The sequence below is a fragment of the Coloeus monedula genome, assembly GCF_965178545.1.
Source record: "Coloeus monedula genome assembly, chromosome: 24".
Lineage (NCBI taxonomy): Eukaryota > Metazoa > Chordata > Aves > Passeriformes > Corvidae > Coloeus > Coloeus monedula.
The window spans coordinates 5,193,816-5,212,726 of record NC_138804.1 but is presented as its reverse complement, the minus strand read 5'-3'; the positions used below and the strand labels follow the sequence as shown (position 1 = coordinate 5,212,726).

Below are 18,911 nucleotides of genomic sequence, written 5' to 3'. Positions count from 1 at the left end.
CCTACTCCACTCCTCATACATGGTGTACAGCATCTTACATGTCTTTTCATGCCTCTTCTACATGTGCTTTTTTACCCTTAAATACATATCTGGGCTTTTAGGAATGTAAAGTGAAGTGGACTTTCTGTTCAGCTGAGCTCTGGCTGGGAGCCTGGAGCTCTGCTCAGAGGGTATAGAGTCAGAGAACATCCTGAGCTGGAAGGGACCCACAAGGATCATCCAGTCCAACTCCTGGCCCAGCACAGCACAACCACAATCAAAGCTGAACATCCTCTGCTGTTCTTTCTCGAATGTTTTCTCCAGGTACCTCCCAGGACCATCTCTCAGAAGTCAGAACAGTGGGTAGGCTGGTTCAGTGACAGCTGCTGCACTTCCCTTGCTCAGGACTTGTGGGGTCACTTCAGAGTTTCAGAAATTAGGGGATTTTAACTGTTCCTGGAAGAGCTGCTTGCATGATTGCTCTTAATGAGTCAAGCACTCATCCTAGAGAAGTACTGACTGAAAAATATTTATTTGTCACAGCACACAGACATAAACCAGCTGAATTAAGGTTACATGGGGCTTCCTACAACTTTTTGTTGCACAGTGGGGTCAGTTTCAGAATGAGGGCAAAGCAGAGGACAGAGAGATGTCTCCCCATCTTTAGATACTGCAGCACACAAAAGCGAGGCCGGAATACATTGTGTGCACATTGCTAACAACATGGATTTTTGTCAACAGAAGACCCTGAAGGTGTGTTGGGTGGGGAAGGAGTTACCCACACCTTCCAGGTGTGTGTGCTTTCCCACTGGAGTTAGATAGTGATCCAGCTGGCAGCACAGCAGGTACAGTGCAGGAGGTGGCTGATGTTCCTCAGGCCAAGAACTTCAAGGTTTAGGTGTTTGATGCACATAAGGAGTGCACGAGTCTGTGCACTGTAGCAATAGTTGGTAGAATGGTTGGAAGTGTAATTTGGGAGGGAAGCAGAGACTGAAGGAGGAAAATGTGTATGTCAGGTGTGGTGGGTTGTCCTGGGAGCAGCTGAGCACCCCCAGCCACTCACTGCCACAGTGGGATGGGAGAGAGAATCAGAAGGGTAAAGGGGTGAAAACTGATTGAGGTACAGTTTAACAGGTAAAGCAAAAGCTGCAGGTGCAGGCCAAGCCAGACAGTCACTGCTCCCCACCACAGGCAGGTGCTCAGCATCCCCAGGAGAGCCGGGTCCATCCCATGGGCTGGGGACTGGGAAGACAAACACCCTGGCTCCATCCTCCCTTCTCCCTCCTTCCCCAGCTCTACATGCAGGGCATGGAGCTGTAGGGTCTGGGGCACCCCTGGGGCAGTGGGGTCTCAGCTGTGCCCCCTCCCAGCTCCCTGTGCCCCCCAGCCCAATGCTGGCCATGGGAACAGAGCGGAGCTGGGCTCTGTGCAGGCCCAGCCCAGCCCAGCTGACCCGTGGGGTGCTGTCAGCCCTGCCTGGGGCACAAACCCCAGCACAGCAGCACCCGAGCTGCTACTGCAGAAGGAGAACTCCAGCCCAGCCAAACCCAGTGCTTTGGAAAAACTTTTGCATGCATTTTACTTCTTCTAACCATCCTTCTGCTTGGGAAGCCTGTGGGCTCTTAGGACAGGTCACTGCCATAAGTGGAGAGTGGATGTGGGAAGCTGCTTTGGAGAGTCCCTCCCCATTATAAGCAGTGCAGAAAATCGATATTTAGGATCGACCTAAAGAATAAGCATGGTTGTTTAGTTACTTTAAATCATGGCTGGGGAGAAAGAGAGAAGGAGATGCACACAGAAATGGAGGTGCAGCTGCTGAAACAAAGAGGAAAATAATTGTGATAAAAATCGATGAGAAAAAAAGAGAAAGAGATAAGAGGCTGGTTAATGATTGTAGTTTCCAAGGCCACCTGCTCTTAGCAGGGAGGTGGGATGAGGGAAATCCCCCTCAGCCAAGGCATGGTTCTGTAGAGATGAGTGTGTCTGCCTCTGTAATTCATGGGAAATGTGGGAGTTCACACCCGATCACAGACTGGAAGAAAGCTCAGTTCTTTGCAGTCAGGGAAGCAAGCACACATTGGTACAGGATCCATGGAAAGTTACTTTCCTTTCTGAAGTGGTTTGTGGGATGGAGAACTGTGAGGCCCTGGGGGAAGAGCAACTAAAGCAGCATCTTCTCAGGTACTTCTGCATGGAAGCTTCGTGCTCTGAGCTCTTCACCTGAGGAGCTGGTGACTGAAGGGTCCCTTTCTGCCAGGTAAAGGCACGTGGGCTGGGAAAAGGGCCTGGGCAGGTGGGATCAGGACTTTCTGCCTGGACGTGTGATTGTGGGCTCAGGCATCTGAGAATTCCCACAGGATCTGTCTTTGCTCAAGAAAGGGCTCTTACTTAAACACCAGCTTTAAGTTTTGAAGAAGTGTGGGCATTTTTCTAGGGTTTGTGCCACAGTATCAAGGTCTTTAGCTGGGATTTGGTCCAAAAACTGTGAGACCTTTACAGGACCCTCTTACAGCTGAGTGCCAGTGGCTGTGTGCACAATCCCAACAGTGCTGCTGCTGGGGGATGCTGTGGCAGTGACAGTCTTCCTGGCTTTTGAAATCAGCTCATTTTCTGCGTCCTCAGAAGTCTAGATTTAATCCATACCTGTGGAAGGACCTTCCCCACACACACACATATGGACACCTCTTTCTCTGTAACAGCGTCCTTTAAACCTGCTCCCACGTTTCACGTGTTACTGCTGGAGGGCAAGGAAATACTGTCACCTTGAACAAGGATGCGGGGACACACCTGCCCGGGGACACGGGTAAAGCCCTCAGTGTCTGTAGCTCAGAAGGTCCCTGTGCTGTTCCTCCATTTGGGCTGTGCCCTTGGCTGATGCTGAGTTGCTCTGGAGTTCCTGCTGGGTTTGCTACTCCCTATTCCACCCTTCTGGATGCTCTGTGACAGAAGAGGGGTGACTCCGTGCTGTGGGAGAGGGGCAGCAGTGAAAGCGTTAAGATTGGGCAGGCAGAGCTGGAAGCTGCTTCAGCTCTGGAATTTGGAGGACTGGAATTGCTGCCTTGGCACGAGCCCAGCTGGCAGAGAGCCCCAAGCCCAGGCAGGCAGGGCAGAGCTAACACAGAGCTCGTCCTCTGCCACCATGCCAGTGCTGGTGGGAGCTGGGCGAGGGCTCTGGGGACACTGGTCAGTGCCTGCACAGGTCTGTGTGGGCTGTCAGACCCTGCCCGCTCTGCCTGGGCTCGGCTGCTGCCTCCTCTGCTGGCAGAGCAAGCAGATGTGAATAGCTGCAGATAGTTACTGTGGGGATAGGCTGAAAAGGAGCTCCATCCAGGCCGGGCTCACAGCTCTGTGTTACCTCGGGACTGGAGCTGCCTGCAGCAGCTGCTGCAGTGACTCCAAGGGGTTACAAGATTCTGGCCCTGGACAGAAAGTTCATTAAGTTCTTCATTTCTCATCACCATTGCTGCCATGTGATTTATTGTTTAACTGCTTCGTCTCCTCAAAGGAAGATGATGATCAGCTGCTAGGTTTCCTGCCCAGGGGCAAAGGTAATGTGTATTTTTTTATTTTATTTTGGATATTGCCTGGTTTCTCTTCCTTCTTCAGGGTGAGAACATAGTGGTGGGAAGAGGAGCCTCATCAGGAGTAGTTGGCAGGGTAACACTCAGGTGAGCTCCTGTGCTTTCCTGCTTGAAGGACATGGGAAAATACTAATTACTGTGTCTTCAGGACTGAGCTGGGATTTGGAGCTCCCACATCAAGCTGGATGATGTTGCTTTGCATTGACAGGGCCGGTTTGGGGTCCACACAGGTGGGGCTTATGCACCAACAGCAGCAGGAAGGAGGGTCCACAGAGGAACTCAGGTTTTTATCCATGAGTGTAACACACAAGCAGCCCTGGTACCTGGGTGGTGCTGCTTCTCAGGCTGCTGTTGGAAGATCCCAAGAAAAATCTCTTGAGCTGTTTGGAGCACAGAGCCAAGGCTCTTTGTAGTGATGCTACCTCGGCTTGGATGTGTGTCGTGGAAGATGTGTGGGGTTTGGAGGTTCGGGGCCTTGGATAAGGGAGCCCAGCACTGCGGGAGGCTGTGGGATGCCAGCAGTGCCTGTGGCTCAGCAAACACCGAATCTGTGGCTCAATGGGAACCATGGCTTGTCAGAGACCTGAGATTGCTGTGTGATGTCTTGGGGCTGGCAGGAGCCTCTGAGAAGAGGAACTGATCTGGGAAAAGCAGTTTCCTCTGGTCCCCTGCCTGTCCTTAGTCTCAGTGTCTAGACCTTCCTCTCAACTTGACTTTTCCTTGTTTTATTTTGAAATACTTCATATCCCAGAGAATCTGGGTTTTGTTCAGGATGTTGCCTTCCCTTTTCCACCATGCTTCCTGGCTCAAAATGGGGTTTCAATATCTCAGGGTGTTACTGAGTCTTGGCAGGAGGTTTCAGCAGGACCCTGCTGTTGGAAGCTCCCTCTCTTTGGTTTAACAGCACTGGTCATCACTTTATTTCTTGCAGGGTCTCTGACCAGTAACAACACTCCTGTTAACTGGGACACGGTGCAGGGCTGTGCCTGTGCAGGCTGGAAGTCTGAGTGCTTTCAGGATGGAGTTGGACAGCCACAAGGAAGAAGAGTATTCCAGGGCTGTTATTTATGGGGGTCCAAAAGTGCCTGACTCAGGAGGTCCTGAGCTGCTGGTTGCAGGCAGGGCTGGTGGCTCTGCCCAGCCATCCTCTGCTGTGAGGTTCGGAAGCAGAGTGAAGTGAGCTTAAAGTATGGCCAGGGTGACAGTTTGTGTAGGACAACCACAGAAGAGCAGAATTTCCCATCAGGATGAAAGGGTTTAAACGCTCAGTACTACGAAGCTTCACTTCAAGGATTTCGGGCTCCACACCTTGTTTCTGCCTGTCACCATATTCCAGCCTTGATGACAGGAGCTTGGTCCCTTGTAAGGGTCCTGCTTCTCATGTGGGCACATGCTGGAGAAGCCAGAACGATCGATCAGTCTCCTCTCACACAGGTGTGTAAAGGCTGCACACAGTGAGTCCTTAATCCCTTCAAGTTGAAGGGACCTTAAAGCCCATCCAGCCCCACCCCCTGCCATGGGCAGCGACGCCTTCCACTAGCCCAGGCTGCTCCAGGCCCCATCCAGCCTGGCCTTGGGCACTTCCAGGGATGGGGCAGCCACATGGTTGTGGTGGTTAATGGGCTGGGTGTGATTGGAGCAAGGTGGGTGTAAATGGGAGAAACAGCCCCATTTTGGTGGGATTTTTGATAGTGATTCTAGGGAAGCAAGAACATTACATCATCTTTTCATGACCTGCTGGGGAGTTTCTTCATTTTTTTGTTTCCTCCTCAGTTTTTGGAGAGGGGAAGTAAATGCTTTTGAGCCCAGCTGGCTCAAAACCCTGGCTTTGGGGAACAGGCCTAAGTTGCCGGTGTGCATTTTTATGGAATCCAGGAGCTTCATCCTGAACACAAAGCCCCACTTGTTACAGAGAACAGACCTTTTGCAGCTTGTCATTGTTCTTCTCTTGATCTTTGGTATTTTTATAACTTCTGAACTTTAAAAAAGAACAGAAGTTGGAACAAACCACACCCACTGAGCACTCTCCTCATTCTTTGAGCACTGATAAGTTGAAGGTGTTCTACTAATATTTAACCCGGAAGCCAAAGCTAAAAAAAGAGCTTCAGAGAAGATCAGAACAAGCAGAAACCCCAGGAACTGCCCTGAATAACCTGAGTAGGGCAGGAATACAGAGCCATGGGGTTTTGGAAACCCCCAGCAGTTGCCTCCCAGGGGCAGAAGATGTGATCAGCCAGTGTGGCTGTAGTGGTCTCTCATGGCACATGCTTTTACTGATGAGCATCCTTGATACAGCTGTGTATAAATAGCAGCAGAGCCACGCAAACTTCCCAGGGGCTGCAAATCTCTGGAGAAGCCAAAGCTCTGTCCTGCTGCAGGTGTGGCTCAGGTGGGCTTGGGCATGGTGCCCAAGCTGAGAGCTCGACAGGCAGTGGGCTGGTTGCTCACTAAGATTTGGCTCTGGGGTCTTGGCGAGGACCAGACATGGCAGCCATCGCTGGTGCTTTTGACAGTGCCCTGCAGGGACAGGCTCTGCTGTGGCCTCTCTTGAAGCACTGAGTCTGGAGGAGCTGCAGTGATGGCTTTCCTCAGGTGTGGAAATCAGTTGGTTTTTGTTGTCACTGTCTGTGTCAGGACCAAAGGTGCCAGTTCTGCTCATGCTCACTCTGCCAAACAGCTCCAGGGGTCACAGGTGGGCTCTTCTGTTGCTGCTGGGTACTCACTATGTGCCCATGGGCACTGCCATGCAGGAGACAAAGCCTGGCTTTGGGGTAATCAAATCAAGCTTGAAGTTCAGATTTCTACTTGATTCTCTTCTCGCTTGGGCAATGCTGTTTCTCTTGGAGCTTCCTGGTTGCCCCTCAATCTCTCCTTTCACCCACTGGTGCATCCCCTCGGTCAGGAGCTTGAGTTTCAACTCTGCTGTTGTGTTTCTCAGGCTGGAGCTGCCCAGCTCAGTTCTCATGTCTTTTCTGTAGTTCAGAATCTCTGTTTGAATTCCAAATCTGCTTCACAGGTGATTAAAACAACACAGTGCTTCAACAGCTTTGTTTTTGCACTGAAGAGCAGAAGATGAGGCTGTGATAGGGGGATCACAGCAAGCAAGAACCCAGGTTGTGTTCCAGCCAGTTTGTTTGGAATAAGAAATGGTGGGATGGGACAGGAGAAAAACTGCTGATTTGGGATGAGAAGAGGGTGATTGTAGACAAATCTGGCATTTCCTTGCCCTCTGCATTTGAACCATAAGCTGCAGGAGGCTCACTGCAGCTCCTTGTTGTCCCACCTGGGAGCTGTGTGGGAGGAGGAGCCGTGCTCCAGACAGGCTGGGGGAACTGGCGGCCCCTGTGTCAAGGAACATCTGGCTGGCCTTGAGAACTGGACCCAGAGATAAGTATCTGAGCACTGGAGAGGTAAAAACCAGTGCACAAAAGTGTGTGAGCTAAGGCCACCAGCTTTGTATAACTGGGCTGCAGTGGTTGCTGCACACTGGCTCCTACAGGTGAGTGTTTCTCTGAGGGTGATGAGGACACTGTGCAGAGAATAAATGGCAGCCGTGCTGCAGTCTGGGCTGTAATTCTGCTGAGGGCTGCCTGTGCAATCCACATGTGCACACTGAGTCCCTCGAGCCAGCCCTGCTGTCCAGAACTGCCATTCTTCTCCAGGCTGTAAATGCCTGGGCCAGGTCTGTTCCCAGCAGGATCCTTCTGCTCCTTTGCTTTGCCTTCGGGGAGCTGGAATGGAGGATGGCAGGGAAAAGAAGGGCTGAAGAAGCAGGAATGTGCTGCTGCTCCTCCAGGCCTCAGATGTGTAATTGGCAGCCTGAGAGGTTTGTGGCTGGTTGTGCAGATGTTCCACAGTAAATGTGCTGAGGCATGAGGTGCTTTGAGCTGCTGTTGAGGGAGAACTTGCTTGGCAGCTCCAGTGGTGGAACAGGAGGCCATTTTCCCTGTCCAAGTGCCAGACTTTGCAGGGTTTTATAGGAAAGATGTGTGACTCGGTTTCCCCATTCATTTCCTAATGCTACTCAGTGGGTACAGTGCACTTAATTTCTTTCCTGTGTGGGGGAGAAATGAAGACTTGGGTTTGGGACTAAGGAAATGTGTGTGCTCAGCACAAAACTGAACACGACTTTTGCTGAGGACAACAGTTTGGGTATCCTTGCTGTGCACAGGCTGTCACTGTGTGTCTCTGATCACGAGCCAGCCACTTCTCTATGTTTATTTTGCCCTCAGCAGAGCAGGGATGGTGCTGACCCCGGGGCAGTTTGGGGGATACGTCTGTTGTGTGGCACATCCTGATACTGTGCTGTGTCTCAGAGCACTTCCCCTCACTGAGGAATATCTGCACATGGATGTTTATACCCTAAAATGCATCAATAACTGCTAAGTAACAATAAGAGTTACTGCCTCTGAAAGGATGCTGGAAACTGATTAAAACCATTACAAGATGTTGGATGTTGTGTGCAGAAGAGCCAAAGCAGTGTGAAGGAACTCTCAAAATGCTCAGTGTGACCAATGAGTTTTGATAGGACCAGTGAAGGGCAGTCTGGGGGGTCCTTGTGTGCAGCAGGCAAGGCAGAGCTGAGCCCTGGATAAAGTATCCCCAGAAAGTCTGGAACTCTGTGGAAATGAGAATCCAGGCATCAGCTGCATGTTTGGGGACTTTTTTGCTTGATTTGAATCAGTAAAACGAGGATTTCTATTCAGTTGGTGACATCCAGGGTTCTGGTCTCTCATTTTTCCAAAGTGGAAGCTTTGTCTGTGGCTCTTTCCAGCCACTGCTCTGCATTCTTGTTCAGTGAGCATTGCAGCCCAAGTTCTCTGTCCTGAAGGAGCACGAGGCAGCTCAGAGCCCAGGGTTGTGCAGCTGAAGGCAGGAGTGGGTTTCTCCACACTCACTGCTTTCTGTTTATCACCTGCTGTGTTCTCTCCCTTAAACTCTGCTCATGGGCTGCCACAGTCCTGCCTGCCCTGGAAGGGTGAATCCTTAGACTTTCTGAGCTCTCATCCCCTGATCAGGTCGCTCATGGATGAGCAGTGTGGATCCCGGTGCACCTCCCTGTATTCCCCGCATAGCTATCTCTTCTCTTCGAGTCTTTGCCCCTACCTCTTGTAATCCTTGATTTATGCCTTTAGAAACCTTTCGTCTTATCCCATGGCTCTGGAGGTGTTGTCAAAGCCTTTGGTGAGGATCTTGGAGGTAGATGGGCTGTGTCACATCCTTCCACGTGGTCTCTGGCCAGTCCAGACCCCTCCAGGTTTCTGTTGCAGTAGCTGGACTGATGCTGCCCAAGTGGCTCAGATTCCTCTTGTATTATTGAGTTAAAGCTTCTGTTTTGTTTTGGAAAATGTTTTAGCAGATGTACCTTGTGCTTGGGTAGAATTATCTGCTTGGGATTAGCAAGTGTCTGGGTGAGTGGGGCAGATGGAGATGCACCAAGGGCAGCCTTGGCGATGGAGAGGTCTCTAGGGTCCCAAGTTCTGGTGTTTAGTTGTGCAAGCAGACCCTGTAGGTCCAGAACAGGGTTTTTGTCTTCAGCTCCAGTAGCACCAACTGCAGTCTCCAGCTCTTTTCCACGTCTCTGTGTGTGGTTACAATCAGAGGTGGGACATTTGGGCTGCTTTGCAGTTCGGCGACTGCTCTGGCACTTGAGGCAAGTCACTGAAGCTCGGGTTGTCATGTGCTGCCCAACACCTCTGAGACGTGGTGCAAGGTGCTGGGAACACCTGCCAAGGTTTGCAGGATCCCTGCTGTGCTGCTTCAGGGAGCACTGGGTGTAGTTGCCAGTACGGTTTAGGGCACACGGGAATGCTGCTGTGAGACTGAAAATGTGACACTTGTGCAAATAGCAAACAGCAGTCACTGGTATCACTGTGACTCTTGAGACTTTTTTTCCCCAGTTGTTTTATTTTGATAAATAAAACAACTGGAAAAACAAATAAAACAACCCTAAAAAATGACACAGCTTGTGCTGAGGGATGTACAGCGGCATCTGCAGTGACAGAGCTCATCCGAGTGCATGCCAACAACTAGGAGAAGTGCTGCTCCAGACCATGCAGATTTCTAAGCCTTTTAGAAATGGGACACTGATGATGAATGTTCAGAGACTGTCTCAAGTTCAATAAATGTGCTAGGCATTGCTTTAGTTTGAAGTAACAGGTCTTCATGTGCATGTGGATGTCCTACCCAAAAAAGACATTATAATGCACCCGCGTGGTCAGGATGAGCAGGATGGAGAGTTTTGGGGACTGTGGGTTTGGGTTTCTTTGTGTGCTACTGTGTCACCACTGGCCAGGGGATTAGTGGATAAAAGAACCTTATTTCAGTAGTCAAAACCTGCAAGTAGACAAACCTTGTGTAAAAAGAAAGTGTGTCTTAGAGAGCTGATCATGAGAACAGGTAGAACATGCCAAATCCTGCAGCGCTTGGATCCCTGCGCTGTGTGGGATATCTCCTCTAGTCTCTGCTCAAGCAGGCATTTCCAACTGGAGAGCACGAATCCCTGCAAGAAATACTGAATTATCAGAATAATTGCCTTCTCACCTTTAAATTCCAGGATTTGGAGTCGTGTTCTTAATCCCTGTCTTTGCAAGGAGCCCATGTCTCCCACCCATGCTCCAACCCTTTCTCCTGCATTGTGTCTGCCACATCTGCTCAGAGCTCAGGACAGTCCATGTCTGGAGCCTTCCCAGGGCTTGTATTTCTGTCCCAGTTGTGCTCATGGTGGTCAGTGATGACGGTCTCTGCTTTGGGAAGAATCACAAGGATTTGAAGCTTTCACCTTTTACTCTGGTTCCTGTCCAGCTCCAGCCTTCAGGATGTCTAGGACTGAAATGCCTCATGCAAGGAGGGATTCAGCCAGATCTCAACAAGATTTCTGGTCTCTGACAAATTTGCTTATCTTAAATGGGTCTCCTTAACCCACCTCTGAGTGCTGCTTCTGCCCATGAAGTGCTGAAGATGGGACAAGGGGCAGTGAGCACCAAAGGACCACTGGAGGGGTGGCCTGCAGGACATCCATCAGAGGGGCTTTGGAGTGGACATGAGTGGTGTGCTCAGAAACCTCCCCCTGCACTTCAGGACACTGCAGGGCCACTACGGAGATCTCCAGGGAGAAGAACATGATCTGTGGCTGCATCCGAGAGTACAGAGCCCTTGGCATGGAAAATGGGAATTTGGGATTTGTGCTCCTGCAGCTCTTGGTAAATGAACCTGGTAAAAAGAGAGAAAGGCAGGAAACCCTTCTGCAACTTCAACTTTTCTTTGTTCCATATTTTTCTGCATGTTTTGACTTTGTAATTCTTGTCCCAAGGATATAATTTTGTCTTCTTCAAGCTGTGACAAGCCTGAGATAAGCTGAAGGGTGACAAATGCTGCTTCCTAGCATTGACTAATCCTCAGAGTGTGGATGGCAGAGTGTCCTGTAAGTAACAGTTTCAGTCACAGTGTGGCAGGCAGCTGCAGGTGCCATGTATCAGCTGACAGGGGATATTTTGGCATTAGGAAGTAGAGCCTGAAATCAGGAATCCTCTGTCAAGTCTCTGTTTCTGCAGAAAGCTCAGAACTATTGTTTAAACTAATCCTTCAGGGATGAATGACATCATCAGTGGTGCTCAACTTCTCTTCGGCTTTGAGTTCAGCCGTGTTTGATCCTGCATCTTCAGGGTGATGTTTCTCACTTTGGCAAATGGATCCGATGCCAGCCAGCCCAGCAAGGAGCCAGCCTCCCCCTCTGTGTCTGCCATTGTCCTGGATGCCTGTGTGATCCAAAACAAGACAGTTCAGCCAGCAGAAAATTTCTAATGATTAGTTTTCTGTCCCCTTAATGAGCTGAAGTAACCATGAGTTCAGATCCCTGAATAATTCAGGTCAGAAGGGATCTCAGGGTTGCATGGCTCAACTCCTCCAAAGCAAGGCCAGCTCTGGAGTTGGTTAGATTGCTCAGAGCTCAGGTGAGCACCAAAGCTGTGGCACAGAGAGATGCTGCTTTACTCAGCAACAGCAAATTGTTGATTTTTTAAGTAAGAGAGGCCCCACTTGATTTTCTGAAAATGTGGTTCCTCTCAGTAGCTTGTACAAGGAAGAAGAAAGTGAGAATGTCTCTGGCAGCTGCTCACTGTTGAGCTGGCACTGTCACCAGCTGAATCACAGAACATCTTGAGCTGGAAGGGACCCACAGGGATCATGGATTCCAGCCCCAGGCCCTGCACAGACACCCCAAATCCCAGCCTGGGCATCCCTGGCAGCGCTGCCCAAACGCTCCTGCAGCTCTGGCAGCCTCGGGGCCGTGCCCATTCCCTGGGGAGCCTGGGCAGTGCCCAGCAGCCTCTGGGGGAAGAACCTTTCCCTGCTCTCCAGCCTGAGCCTGCCCTGGCCCAGCTCCAGCCGCTCCCTGGGTGCTGTCCCTGTCCCAGGAGCAGAGATCGGAGCTGCCCCTCAGGAGGAGCCGCAGCCCCGCTGAGCTCTGCCCTCAGTGTCCTCTGCTCCAGCTGGACACACCAAGGGCCCTCAGCTGCCCCTCCTGTGGCCCCTCCTGACCTTCCAACATCTTTTTGGTCCTTCTTTGGACACTCTTTGATAGCTTTAGATCCTTAATAATTAAGATGTAATAATAGCAATAATAAGATGCAATAAATGGAAGCTTTTGGCAGGTAAAGGAGACTTGGGTGCAGACAGTGGTTGGAGCTGTGAGATAATACTGCTTGCTGGGCACAGCTATTTTCACCTCTGGAGCTCTGTGGGTGCTGGGGTGAATGCAGGCAGGGTTGAGTGCTGGGCACTGATCCCTCCACAGCAGTCCCATGTTTCTGGACCACATCTGCATGACAGCAGGGGCTGAAATGCTGTAGAAAAATAACAGGCACCTGAAAAGAAACTTCAGGCTCCTTTAGGAAGCATCCAGTCACTGGAGTGGTGCCAGGGGGCTGAGGCAGAGTGTGGCCAGCTGTGTTTTGGGGGCTGCACCATTGATGTGTGGGTGCAGCTGGTGGGAGGACTCTGCTCTGGAGCTCTTGGTGTCTCCTTCTCACACAGCTCAGTGCATCTGGCAGGGCAAGAGAAATGTATTAACACAGGCTGGTGTTTGCTCAGATTCTGGTTCAAATCCAACAAAAAGCCAGGCAAGTCTGCTGGATCATGGGAGGATAAGACCTCATTTCATTAAATCACTCCAGGTCAGAAAAATTGCATTGCATCAGTCTGATGGAATCAGCCCCAGGGAAAACATCAGTGCCTGTCCAGGGCTGTGCTCAGGGCTGTGCTCAGGGCTGTGCTCAGCAGTACTGCTGGGCACACAGCACCAATCCAGGTCACAGTCTGTGTCTCTCTGTCCTGAGCTGGCTGCACATTTAGATGTAATTTAGCCTGTTTGGTGAACAGCGTCCCTTGCTGTGGCAGCTCCTCCACCCCTGCAGAAGCTGCAGCAGAGCTGGAGCTGTGCTGCCAGGGGCACAGGGTGGGAACTCCTCGGGGTGGCTGAATGACACGAGATGTCCCATCAAGGGATCTGCATGCACCCAGTTATGGGCTTTTATTCCTCAAATCCCAAAACCAATTCTTCAAGCCTGTCAAATTACTATTACCTGTACTGTCTTTACAGCTGAAGTGGGCAACAGATTTTTCTTGCATTTATTTCACCAAAAGATGAAATAATTTTTTAACATAAAATTATACAGTGAAAGCCTGCACCCCAGGACTTCATCTGAGAGCAGTCTCCTTTTTCCTGGCACTGGGTTCCCAGTGATGTGGTCCCAGCCTGGGAGCAAAGGGTGCAGTCCAGCTGCTCTGCCTACTGCATGCCAACTTCCCAAATGCACCATTCTGTGGGTTTGTTGCTAGTAAAACTGACAGCATGGGTTTGCTTCACAGCTTGTCTGTAGAATTCTCAATTTCTCCTCCAGGTTGGAGAAACCTCATTGTGGCACAGCTTGGTTTAGACACTGAGTGTTGAGCAGATCTCAGATGAAATGCTTCCCTGCCCTGGCTTCCACATCCCTTGGATGTTTAACAGTTTCTTTGAAGTATGGAGAGTTTTAGAACCATGGAATATGGAATGGTTTGGGTTGGAAGGGGCCATAAAGCCCATCCCATTCCACCCCCTGCCATGAGCAGGGACACCTTCCACTGTCCTAGGCTACTCCAAGCCCTGTCCAGCCTGGCCTTGGGCACTTCCAGGGATCCAGGGGCAGCCACAGCTGCTCTGGGCAACCTGTTCCATTTTATCTGTGTTTATTCTTGTTCTGTCAACTCGTGGGATTCTAATAACGGGTTTAATACAAACATTTCTCTGCTGAGATCAGTCATTGCACACCTGAGGCCAGAGGCCCCACAATTCCATGATCAGCACCTGCCTTACATGAGCCATGCTTCCCTGCAGCTCAGTGTCAGATGTCACCTGGAGCAGGTGACACTCCTGAAGTACCATCAGTTGTAAGAAGTGCCTGAGCTATCATATTCATTTTCTTACCAGCAAAATAATGTTAATATTAACAGCTCAGACAAGGGGTAGTAAAACCCTATTTCTCCCACATTTCCTGTGTCTGCCTGACACAAAAAAAGTCTTTATTTGGGAAGTCAGGTAGATCCTGATGGCTATGTGCTTCTTCCCAGCTTCTGATAAAGAATGCTAATGCAAAAAAACAAGGAAATAAAATTAAAACTAAACCTTTCCCTGCCCACATGACAAGCAGAATGGGGCTGGATCCTGGATGCACCATGTTATTTGGGTTGGAAGGGACCTTAAAAGTCATCTCATTCCAACCCTCTGCCATGGGCAGGGACATCTTCCACTAGACCAGGTTGCTCCAAGCCTCGTCCAGTTTGGCCTTGGACACTTCCAGGGATGGGGCAGCCACAGCTTCCTTGTGCCAGGGGAATGAGTCCTTGCTCACAGTAACTGCTCATAAAATCCTCATTAAAGAAATCTTAATAATCTCTGTATATACCCACAGTTGTGCCATCCTGGTATCAATCTTTTATTGCACTCTCTTTCCCTGGCTAAGACTTTTTTTCCTTAACTACAAAGCCCCTGACTTCAAAAGTGTTTGCTTGGGTTTTTTCCTAATTCTTTGCCCCTATGTTGAATACACATTGAGGTTTCCAGATATGAGAAACAAGACATCCTAAAGATCACTCTGCAGTTTTCAAAATGCAGCAGGATTTTGTTTCTTTTTAGCAGAAATTTAAAACTGAAGCCAGCACATCTCTAGCCTTTAGCAGGCTTGGGAAAGATGATTGACCAAATTCAGGGGATTTGTGGGCAAGTATACCAGAAACCTGGTTTTGTCATGGAAAGAGTGAGAAGATAAGAAGGAGCAGACTTGCCTCTGGCAGTATGAGGGAGGAGCAGGGCAGCTGGTCCAGCTGAGATGAGCTGTTGCTCAGGGCCAGGAGCAGTAATCCTTGCAGGCAGCGAGGCTCGAGCTGGTCCCTTCCACTGCAGTTTGCTGGAAATTTAGGGATGGAACAAATTTGACGTCAGCCTTGAGAGAGGGGATTTCCAGTGTTTGCAGCGCTGCTCTGTGACTGTCAGACAGGTCTTGACTGATCGCTCCCTAGGAATGCTCTCAGAGCCTTTTCCGTGGTTGTTGGCAGGTCACCACTCGCAGAAGGAAGATCTGTAGGTGCCAGTTATTTTCAGGAAGGAAGGTATGGCTACAAGCATGATCCTTCTGGAGCTCAGCCCATCCAGGTTAAGCCCCAGTGTCTCCCAGCTCGAGTGCTGAGCCGGGGTCCATGTGTTGGGTTTTTACTCTGGCATGGAGAGCAGTCCCCCCGCCCAGGGGGCTGGGAGTACTCCAGGTTTTTCCATGTGACACTGTATAAAGATGGAGGCTGCTCTTGTTTTGATTCTCACCTGATTTAATTACATTTGCTTTTTCTCTTTTTATTTCAGTTGTGATTCCAAAGAGCCCTTTACCTGCCTCCGAAGTAAACTCGGAGAAACCTAGCATGCACAGTAGCACAAAGACTGTTTTGGGGCATCAACAAGGGCAAAGGCGTCGCAAAACAGGGAAGAAGCGTGGTCGAACGACCAAAGCGCTAATCCACCACCCCATGCCTACACCCTCCAAGTCAGTGGAGCCTTTGAAATTCCCCAGAAAGAGAGGCCCCAAGCCTGGCAGTAAGGTAAAAGCTGATGCTGATGCAGGCGGGTGAACAGCAGGTGCTGCAGGTCCTGCCATGGGACGGTGCATGCGTGTGTTTGTGCACGTTTGTCTCAGCCTCTGGCTGTGTGACTGCAGCAAGTAGGAGACCGGAGGGGTACGTGGGCTGGGAGTATCCTCAGAGTCCAGCCCCAGAGCTGTAGAGAATGTCTGTGTCCTAAAAATCATTTCCATCAAGAACCCATGTCTTTGGAAGTACATTGGCTGTGGAGTAGCATGGCAGATGCTGGGAGCACAACAGGATGGCCAAAGGCTAGAATAAGCTCTCCCGTCCATTGTGTGTGGCTAGTGTGAGTCTAACAGAGGTGGCAGATCCCAGGCTTGTTATTTTTCAGGATTGTGGTTTGTAAAATACACACTTACTGCTTACTAGGTTCTTGAGACACCCCATCATCACCATCAGAAATGTGTCATGTTCCACAGTGCCTTGTCTGTTGGATGCAGAGGAGAGTGTAGTGATCATGGGTGGTAAAGGAGAGCAGGGGTAAAAGGAGAAATATCTCCTCTTTTTCTGCAGAGGAAACCTAGGACATTGCTGAACCCAGCACCCACCTCTCCAACAACCAGTACCCCAGAGCCAGACACAAGCACTGTGCCCCAGGACGCTGCTACAATCCCCAGCTCTGCCATGCAGGCTCCCACAGGTAAGGAGGGTCTTGGACCACAATCTTGACAGGATTGCACAGTTAGGAACTGCAGCAGGCAGACAGCAACACCCCAAGAGAATCCCATTTCTTCCTAAGCTGGTAAACCAGCAATCCTTACCACTCGAGAAAGGCTGGCCTGAGACAGGCACGTGAGTCCACATCAGCTGCTCCTTTATCTCTCTCTGTCTATGTGGAAATAATGAAGTAGGAAGATTGCAGGCCCACCTGTTGAGTGCAAGGACCCCTTTCCCCTGCATGCTGGTGACTCCACAGCTCTCCAGGGACACTTGTGGCCCTTTGTGCCCAGGGGCAGTCGGGTGTACAGCACCCCTTGTGAGCCCCGAGCGTGAGCTCTCCCACACCGTGCCAGGCACAGCTGCTGGAGCTGTGCAGGGGGCAGACGAGGTGCTGAAGGACTGTGATCTGCCCAGCTCCAGCCAGGATATCAAGGCACAGAGATACAGGAGGGAATTGGGGAGGAGGAGGAGCAGCAGTGAAGAGTGTATGCACTGCTACAGCTGAGGATGAATCTGGCCAGGAAAGTCGAATGCAAAGCTGCTTTTGACATGTTGAGTCAAGCACTGGATATGGGCTGAACCCTCTGTTTCCCCAGAATGTAATTTGCCGGTTTTCAGAGGAACCTAAAGAAGCCAGTTTCCCTAAAAAGGAAAGGCTGTGGGAACCCCTCAAAAGTGGGGGCTGCATTCCTTCTTCCCCTCTGAACATCACAGCCACCTTACCTGGCTGGCATGGAAACCACTTTATGGTCTGACTGCAGGGGAGAGCATGGGAGAAACAGCAGCAGTTTGGAAGGTGAGCATGAGGCAGGAAGATTTTGGAGGTGATTCCCCTCTAGAAGCGGCTCCACTGTGAGGATGCAAGTCAGGCAGTCGTGGTGGATTCACTTTGTGAGCGGTTGGACAGTCTTAAAATCTCAGCATCTCTCAGGTTGGATTTTAGGCATCTGTTTCTCGCTTTCTTGAGTGGGTTAATGGCAAACACATTTCTCATCTTGGCAGTTTGCATTTACTTGAACAAGAACGGCAGCACTGGGCCCCACCTAGACAAGAAGAAAGTTCAGCAGCTGCCAGACCATTTTGGACCAGCTCGAGCTTCTGTTGTCCTGCAGCAAGCAGTACAGGCCTGCATTGATTGCGCTTATCATCAGAAAACAGTCTTCTCCTTCTTAAAACAAGGCCACGGGGGAGAGGTCATCTCAGGTGAGAACGGGCCCGCAGCACTTTGCCTCCAGAGAGGTTGTTGCAAGAATTCTCTTTGGAAGATGTCTGTCCTGAAGCTCGCTGCAGCCACAGGCCAGGGGCAGACAGAAGAGTTCTGTCTTCTCTTTCTTGCCACACATCTGTGTCAGTGAAGCAACAGCTGGCGGCTGACTCAGAGCGGAGCAGTTCCCATGGCCTGCGGGCACAGCTGCTGGAGCAGGCAGTGCTCAGTCCTGGCATCAGCCTGAGCAGCAATCCTGCTGCACTGCCCGGCCCCCCGCGCTGCCCCAGCCCTGGGAGGAGCCACAACAGGGGGGATTCCTCACCTCCTCACGGAAAGACAAGAAATACCCCGGGTTTTAATTTTCCTTTAAGCCCGTGCGTAGCCGGATCTGCGAGCGCAGGCCCCTCCTCGAATCCGTTCCGTTCCCTCGGACGTGGCTCCCCTGGCGCTGCTGCCCCGGCCCCGTGCTGGGTGCAGCAGGCCGGTCCTGGCCTGCCCCGGCAGCGGAAGGCAGTGGCTTTGTTGGCTCTAGACAGCCCAGCGATGCCGAGATCCAGGAGCTGGCTGTGCGGCCCTGGGCGTAGCCTCCCGCCTTCGCGGGGGGTTCACGTGTTGGGCTCTGTTTGTTTCTGTCTCCAGCTGTGTTTGATCGGGAACAGCACACTCTGAACCTGCCAGCAGTAAACAGTATCACCTACGTCCTCCGCTTCCTGGAGAAGCTCTGCCACAATCTGCGCAGTGACAACCTCTTTGGGAACCAGCCTTTCACTCAGAACAGCCACATGCAGCGCTCACACGAGTACGACCACGACAGGTATCTACCAGGTAGGAGCTGGGGCGGGGGCGGCACTGTAGGGACCCAGGTGCTCCGTGTCTTAACCCAGATTTTATCTCTATCTCCGGAGGAGGCAGGCCTGTGTTCCAGAGCCCTCTCACAGGGTTCATTACATCACACCCAGTGTTGTGCACATGCCCACAGGGCTCTTGTTGTGCAGGATTCCAGTTGCATTTCCTGCCTGTTGGTTTGGTTTCCATCTCCGCTGTAGGTTTCCGCTCATCCGTGCTGTCTCCTTGTCTTCCCTCCTCTCCTCATCCTGCAGTCCATCCCACTTCCTGTAATCTGATTATGGTGACTTTACAGAGCTAGGAATTCAGGTGAAAGGCTGCATGAGAAGGGAGAGTGATAACGTGCAGCAGATAAACTGGAATTAGAAATTAATTAAAGCAGAGTGGTTTCCACGCTGGCCGTGGATCTGCTGCCAGCAGCCAGTGCATTCAGCCCTCGGTGACAACATGGCCTGTTCAGGGGTGATGCT

General features: G+C 50.9%; 1 protein-coding gene across 6 annotated transcripts in view; it reads left to right on the top strand.

The window, feature by feature from the left end:
• The window catches only part of SCMH1 (Scm polycomb group protein homolog 1), a 71,918-nt gene that overhangs the window by 36,406 nt on the left and 16,601 nt on the right, over positions 1-18,911 (top strand). For 5 of the 6 annotated variants that reach the window (XM_082296417.1, XM_082296416.1, XM_082296413.1 and 2 more), the window contains 4 exons: positions 15,454-15,686; positions 16,242-16,368; positions 17,391-17,591; positions 18,235-18,420. In XM_082296417.1, the coding sequence (XP_082152543.1) occupies positions 15,454-15,686; positions 16,242-16,368; positions 17,391-17,591; positions 18,235-18,420 (747 nt within the window). The remainder of the gene's footprint in view (positions 1-15,453; positions 15,687-16,241; positions 16,369-17,390; positions 17,592-18,234; positions 18,421-18,911) is intronic. The other variant, XM_082296418.1, reaches the window with a different exon arrangement.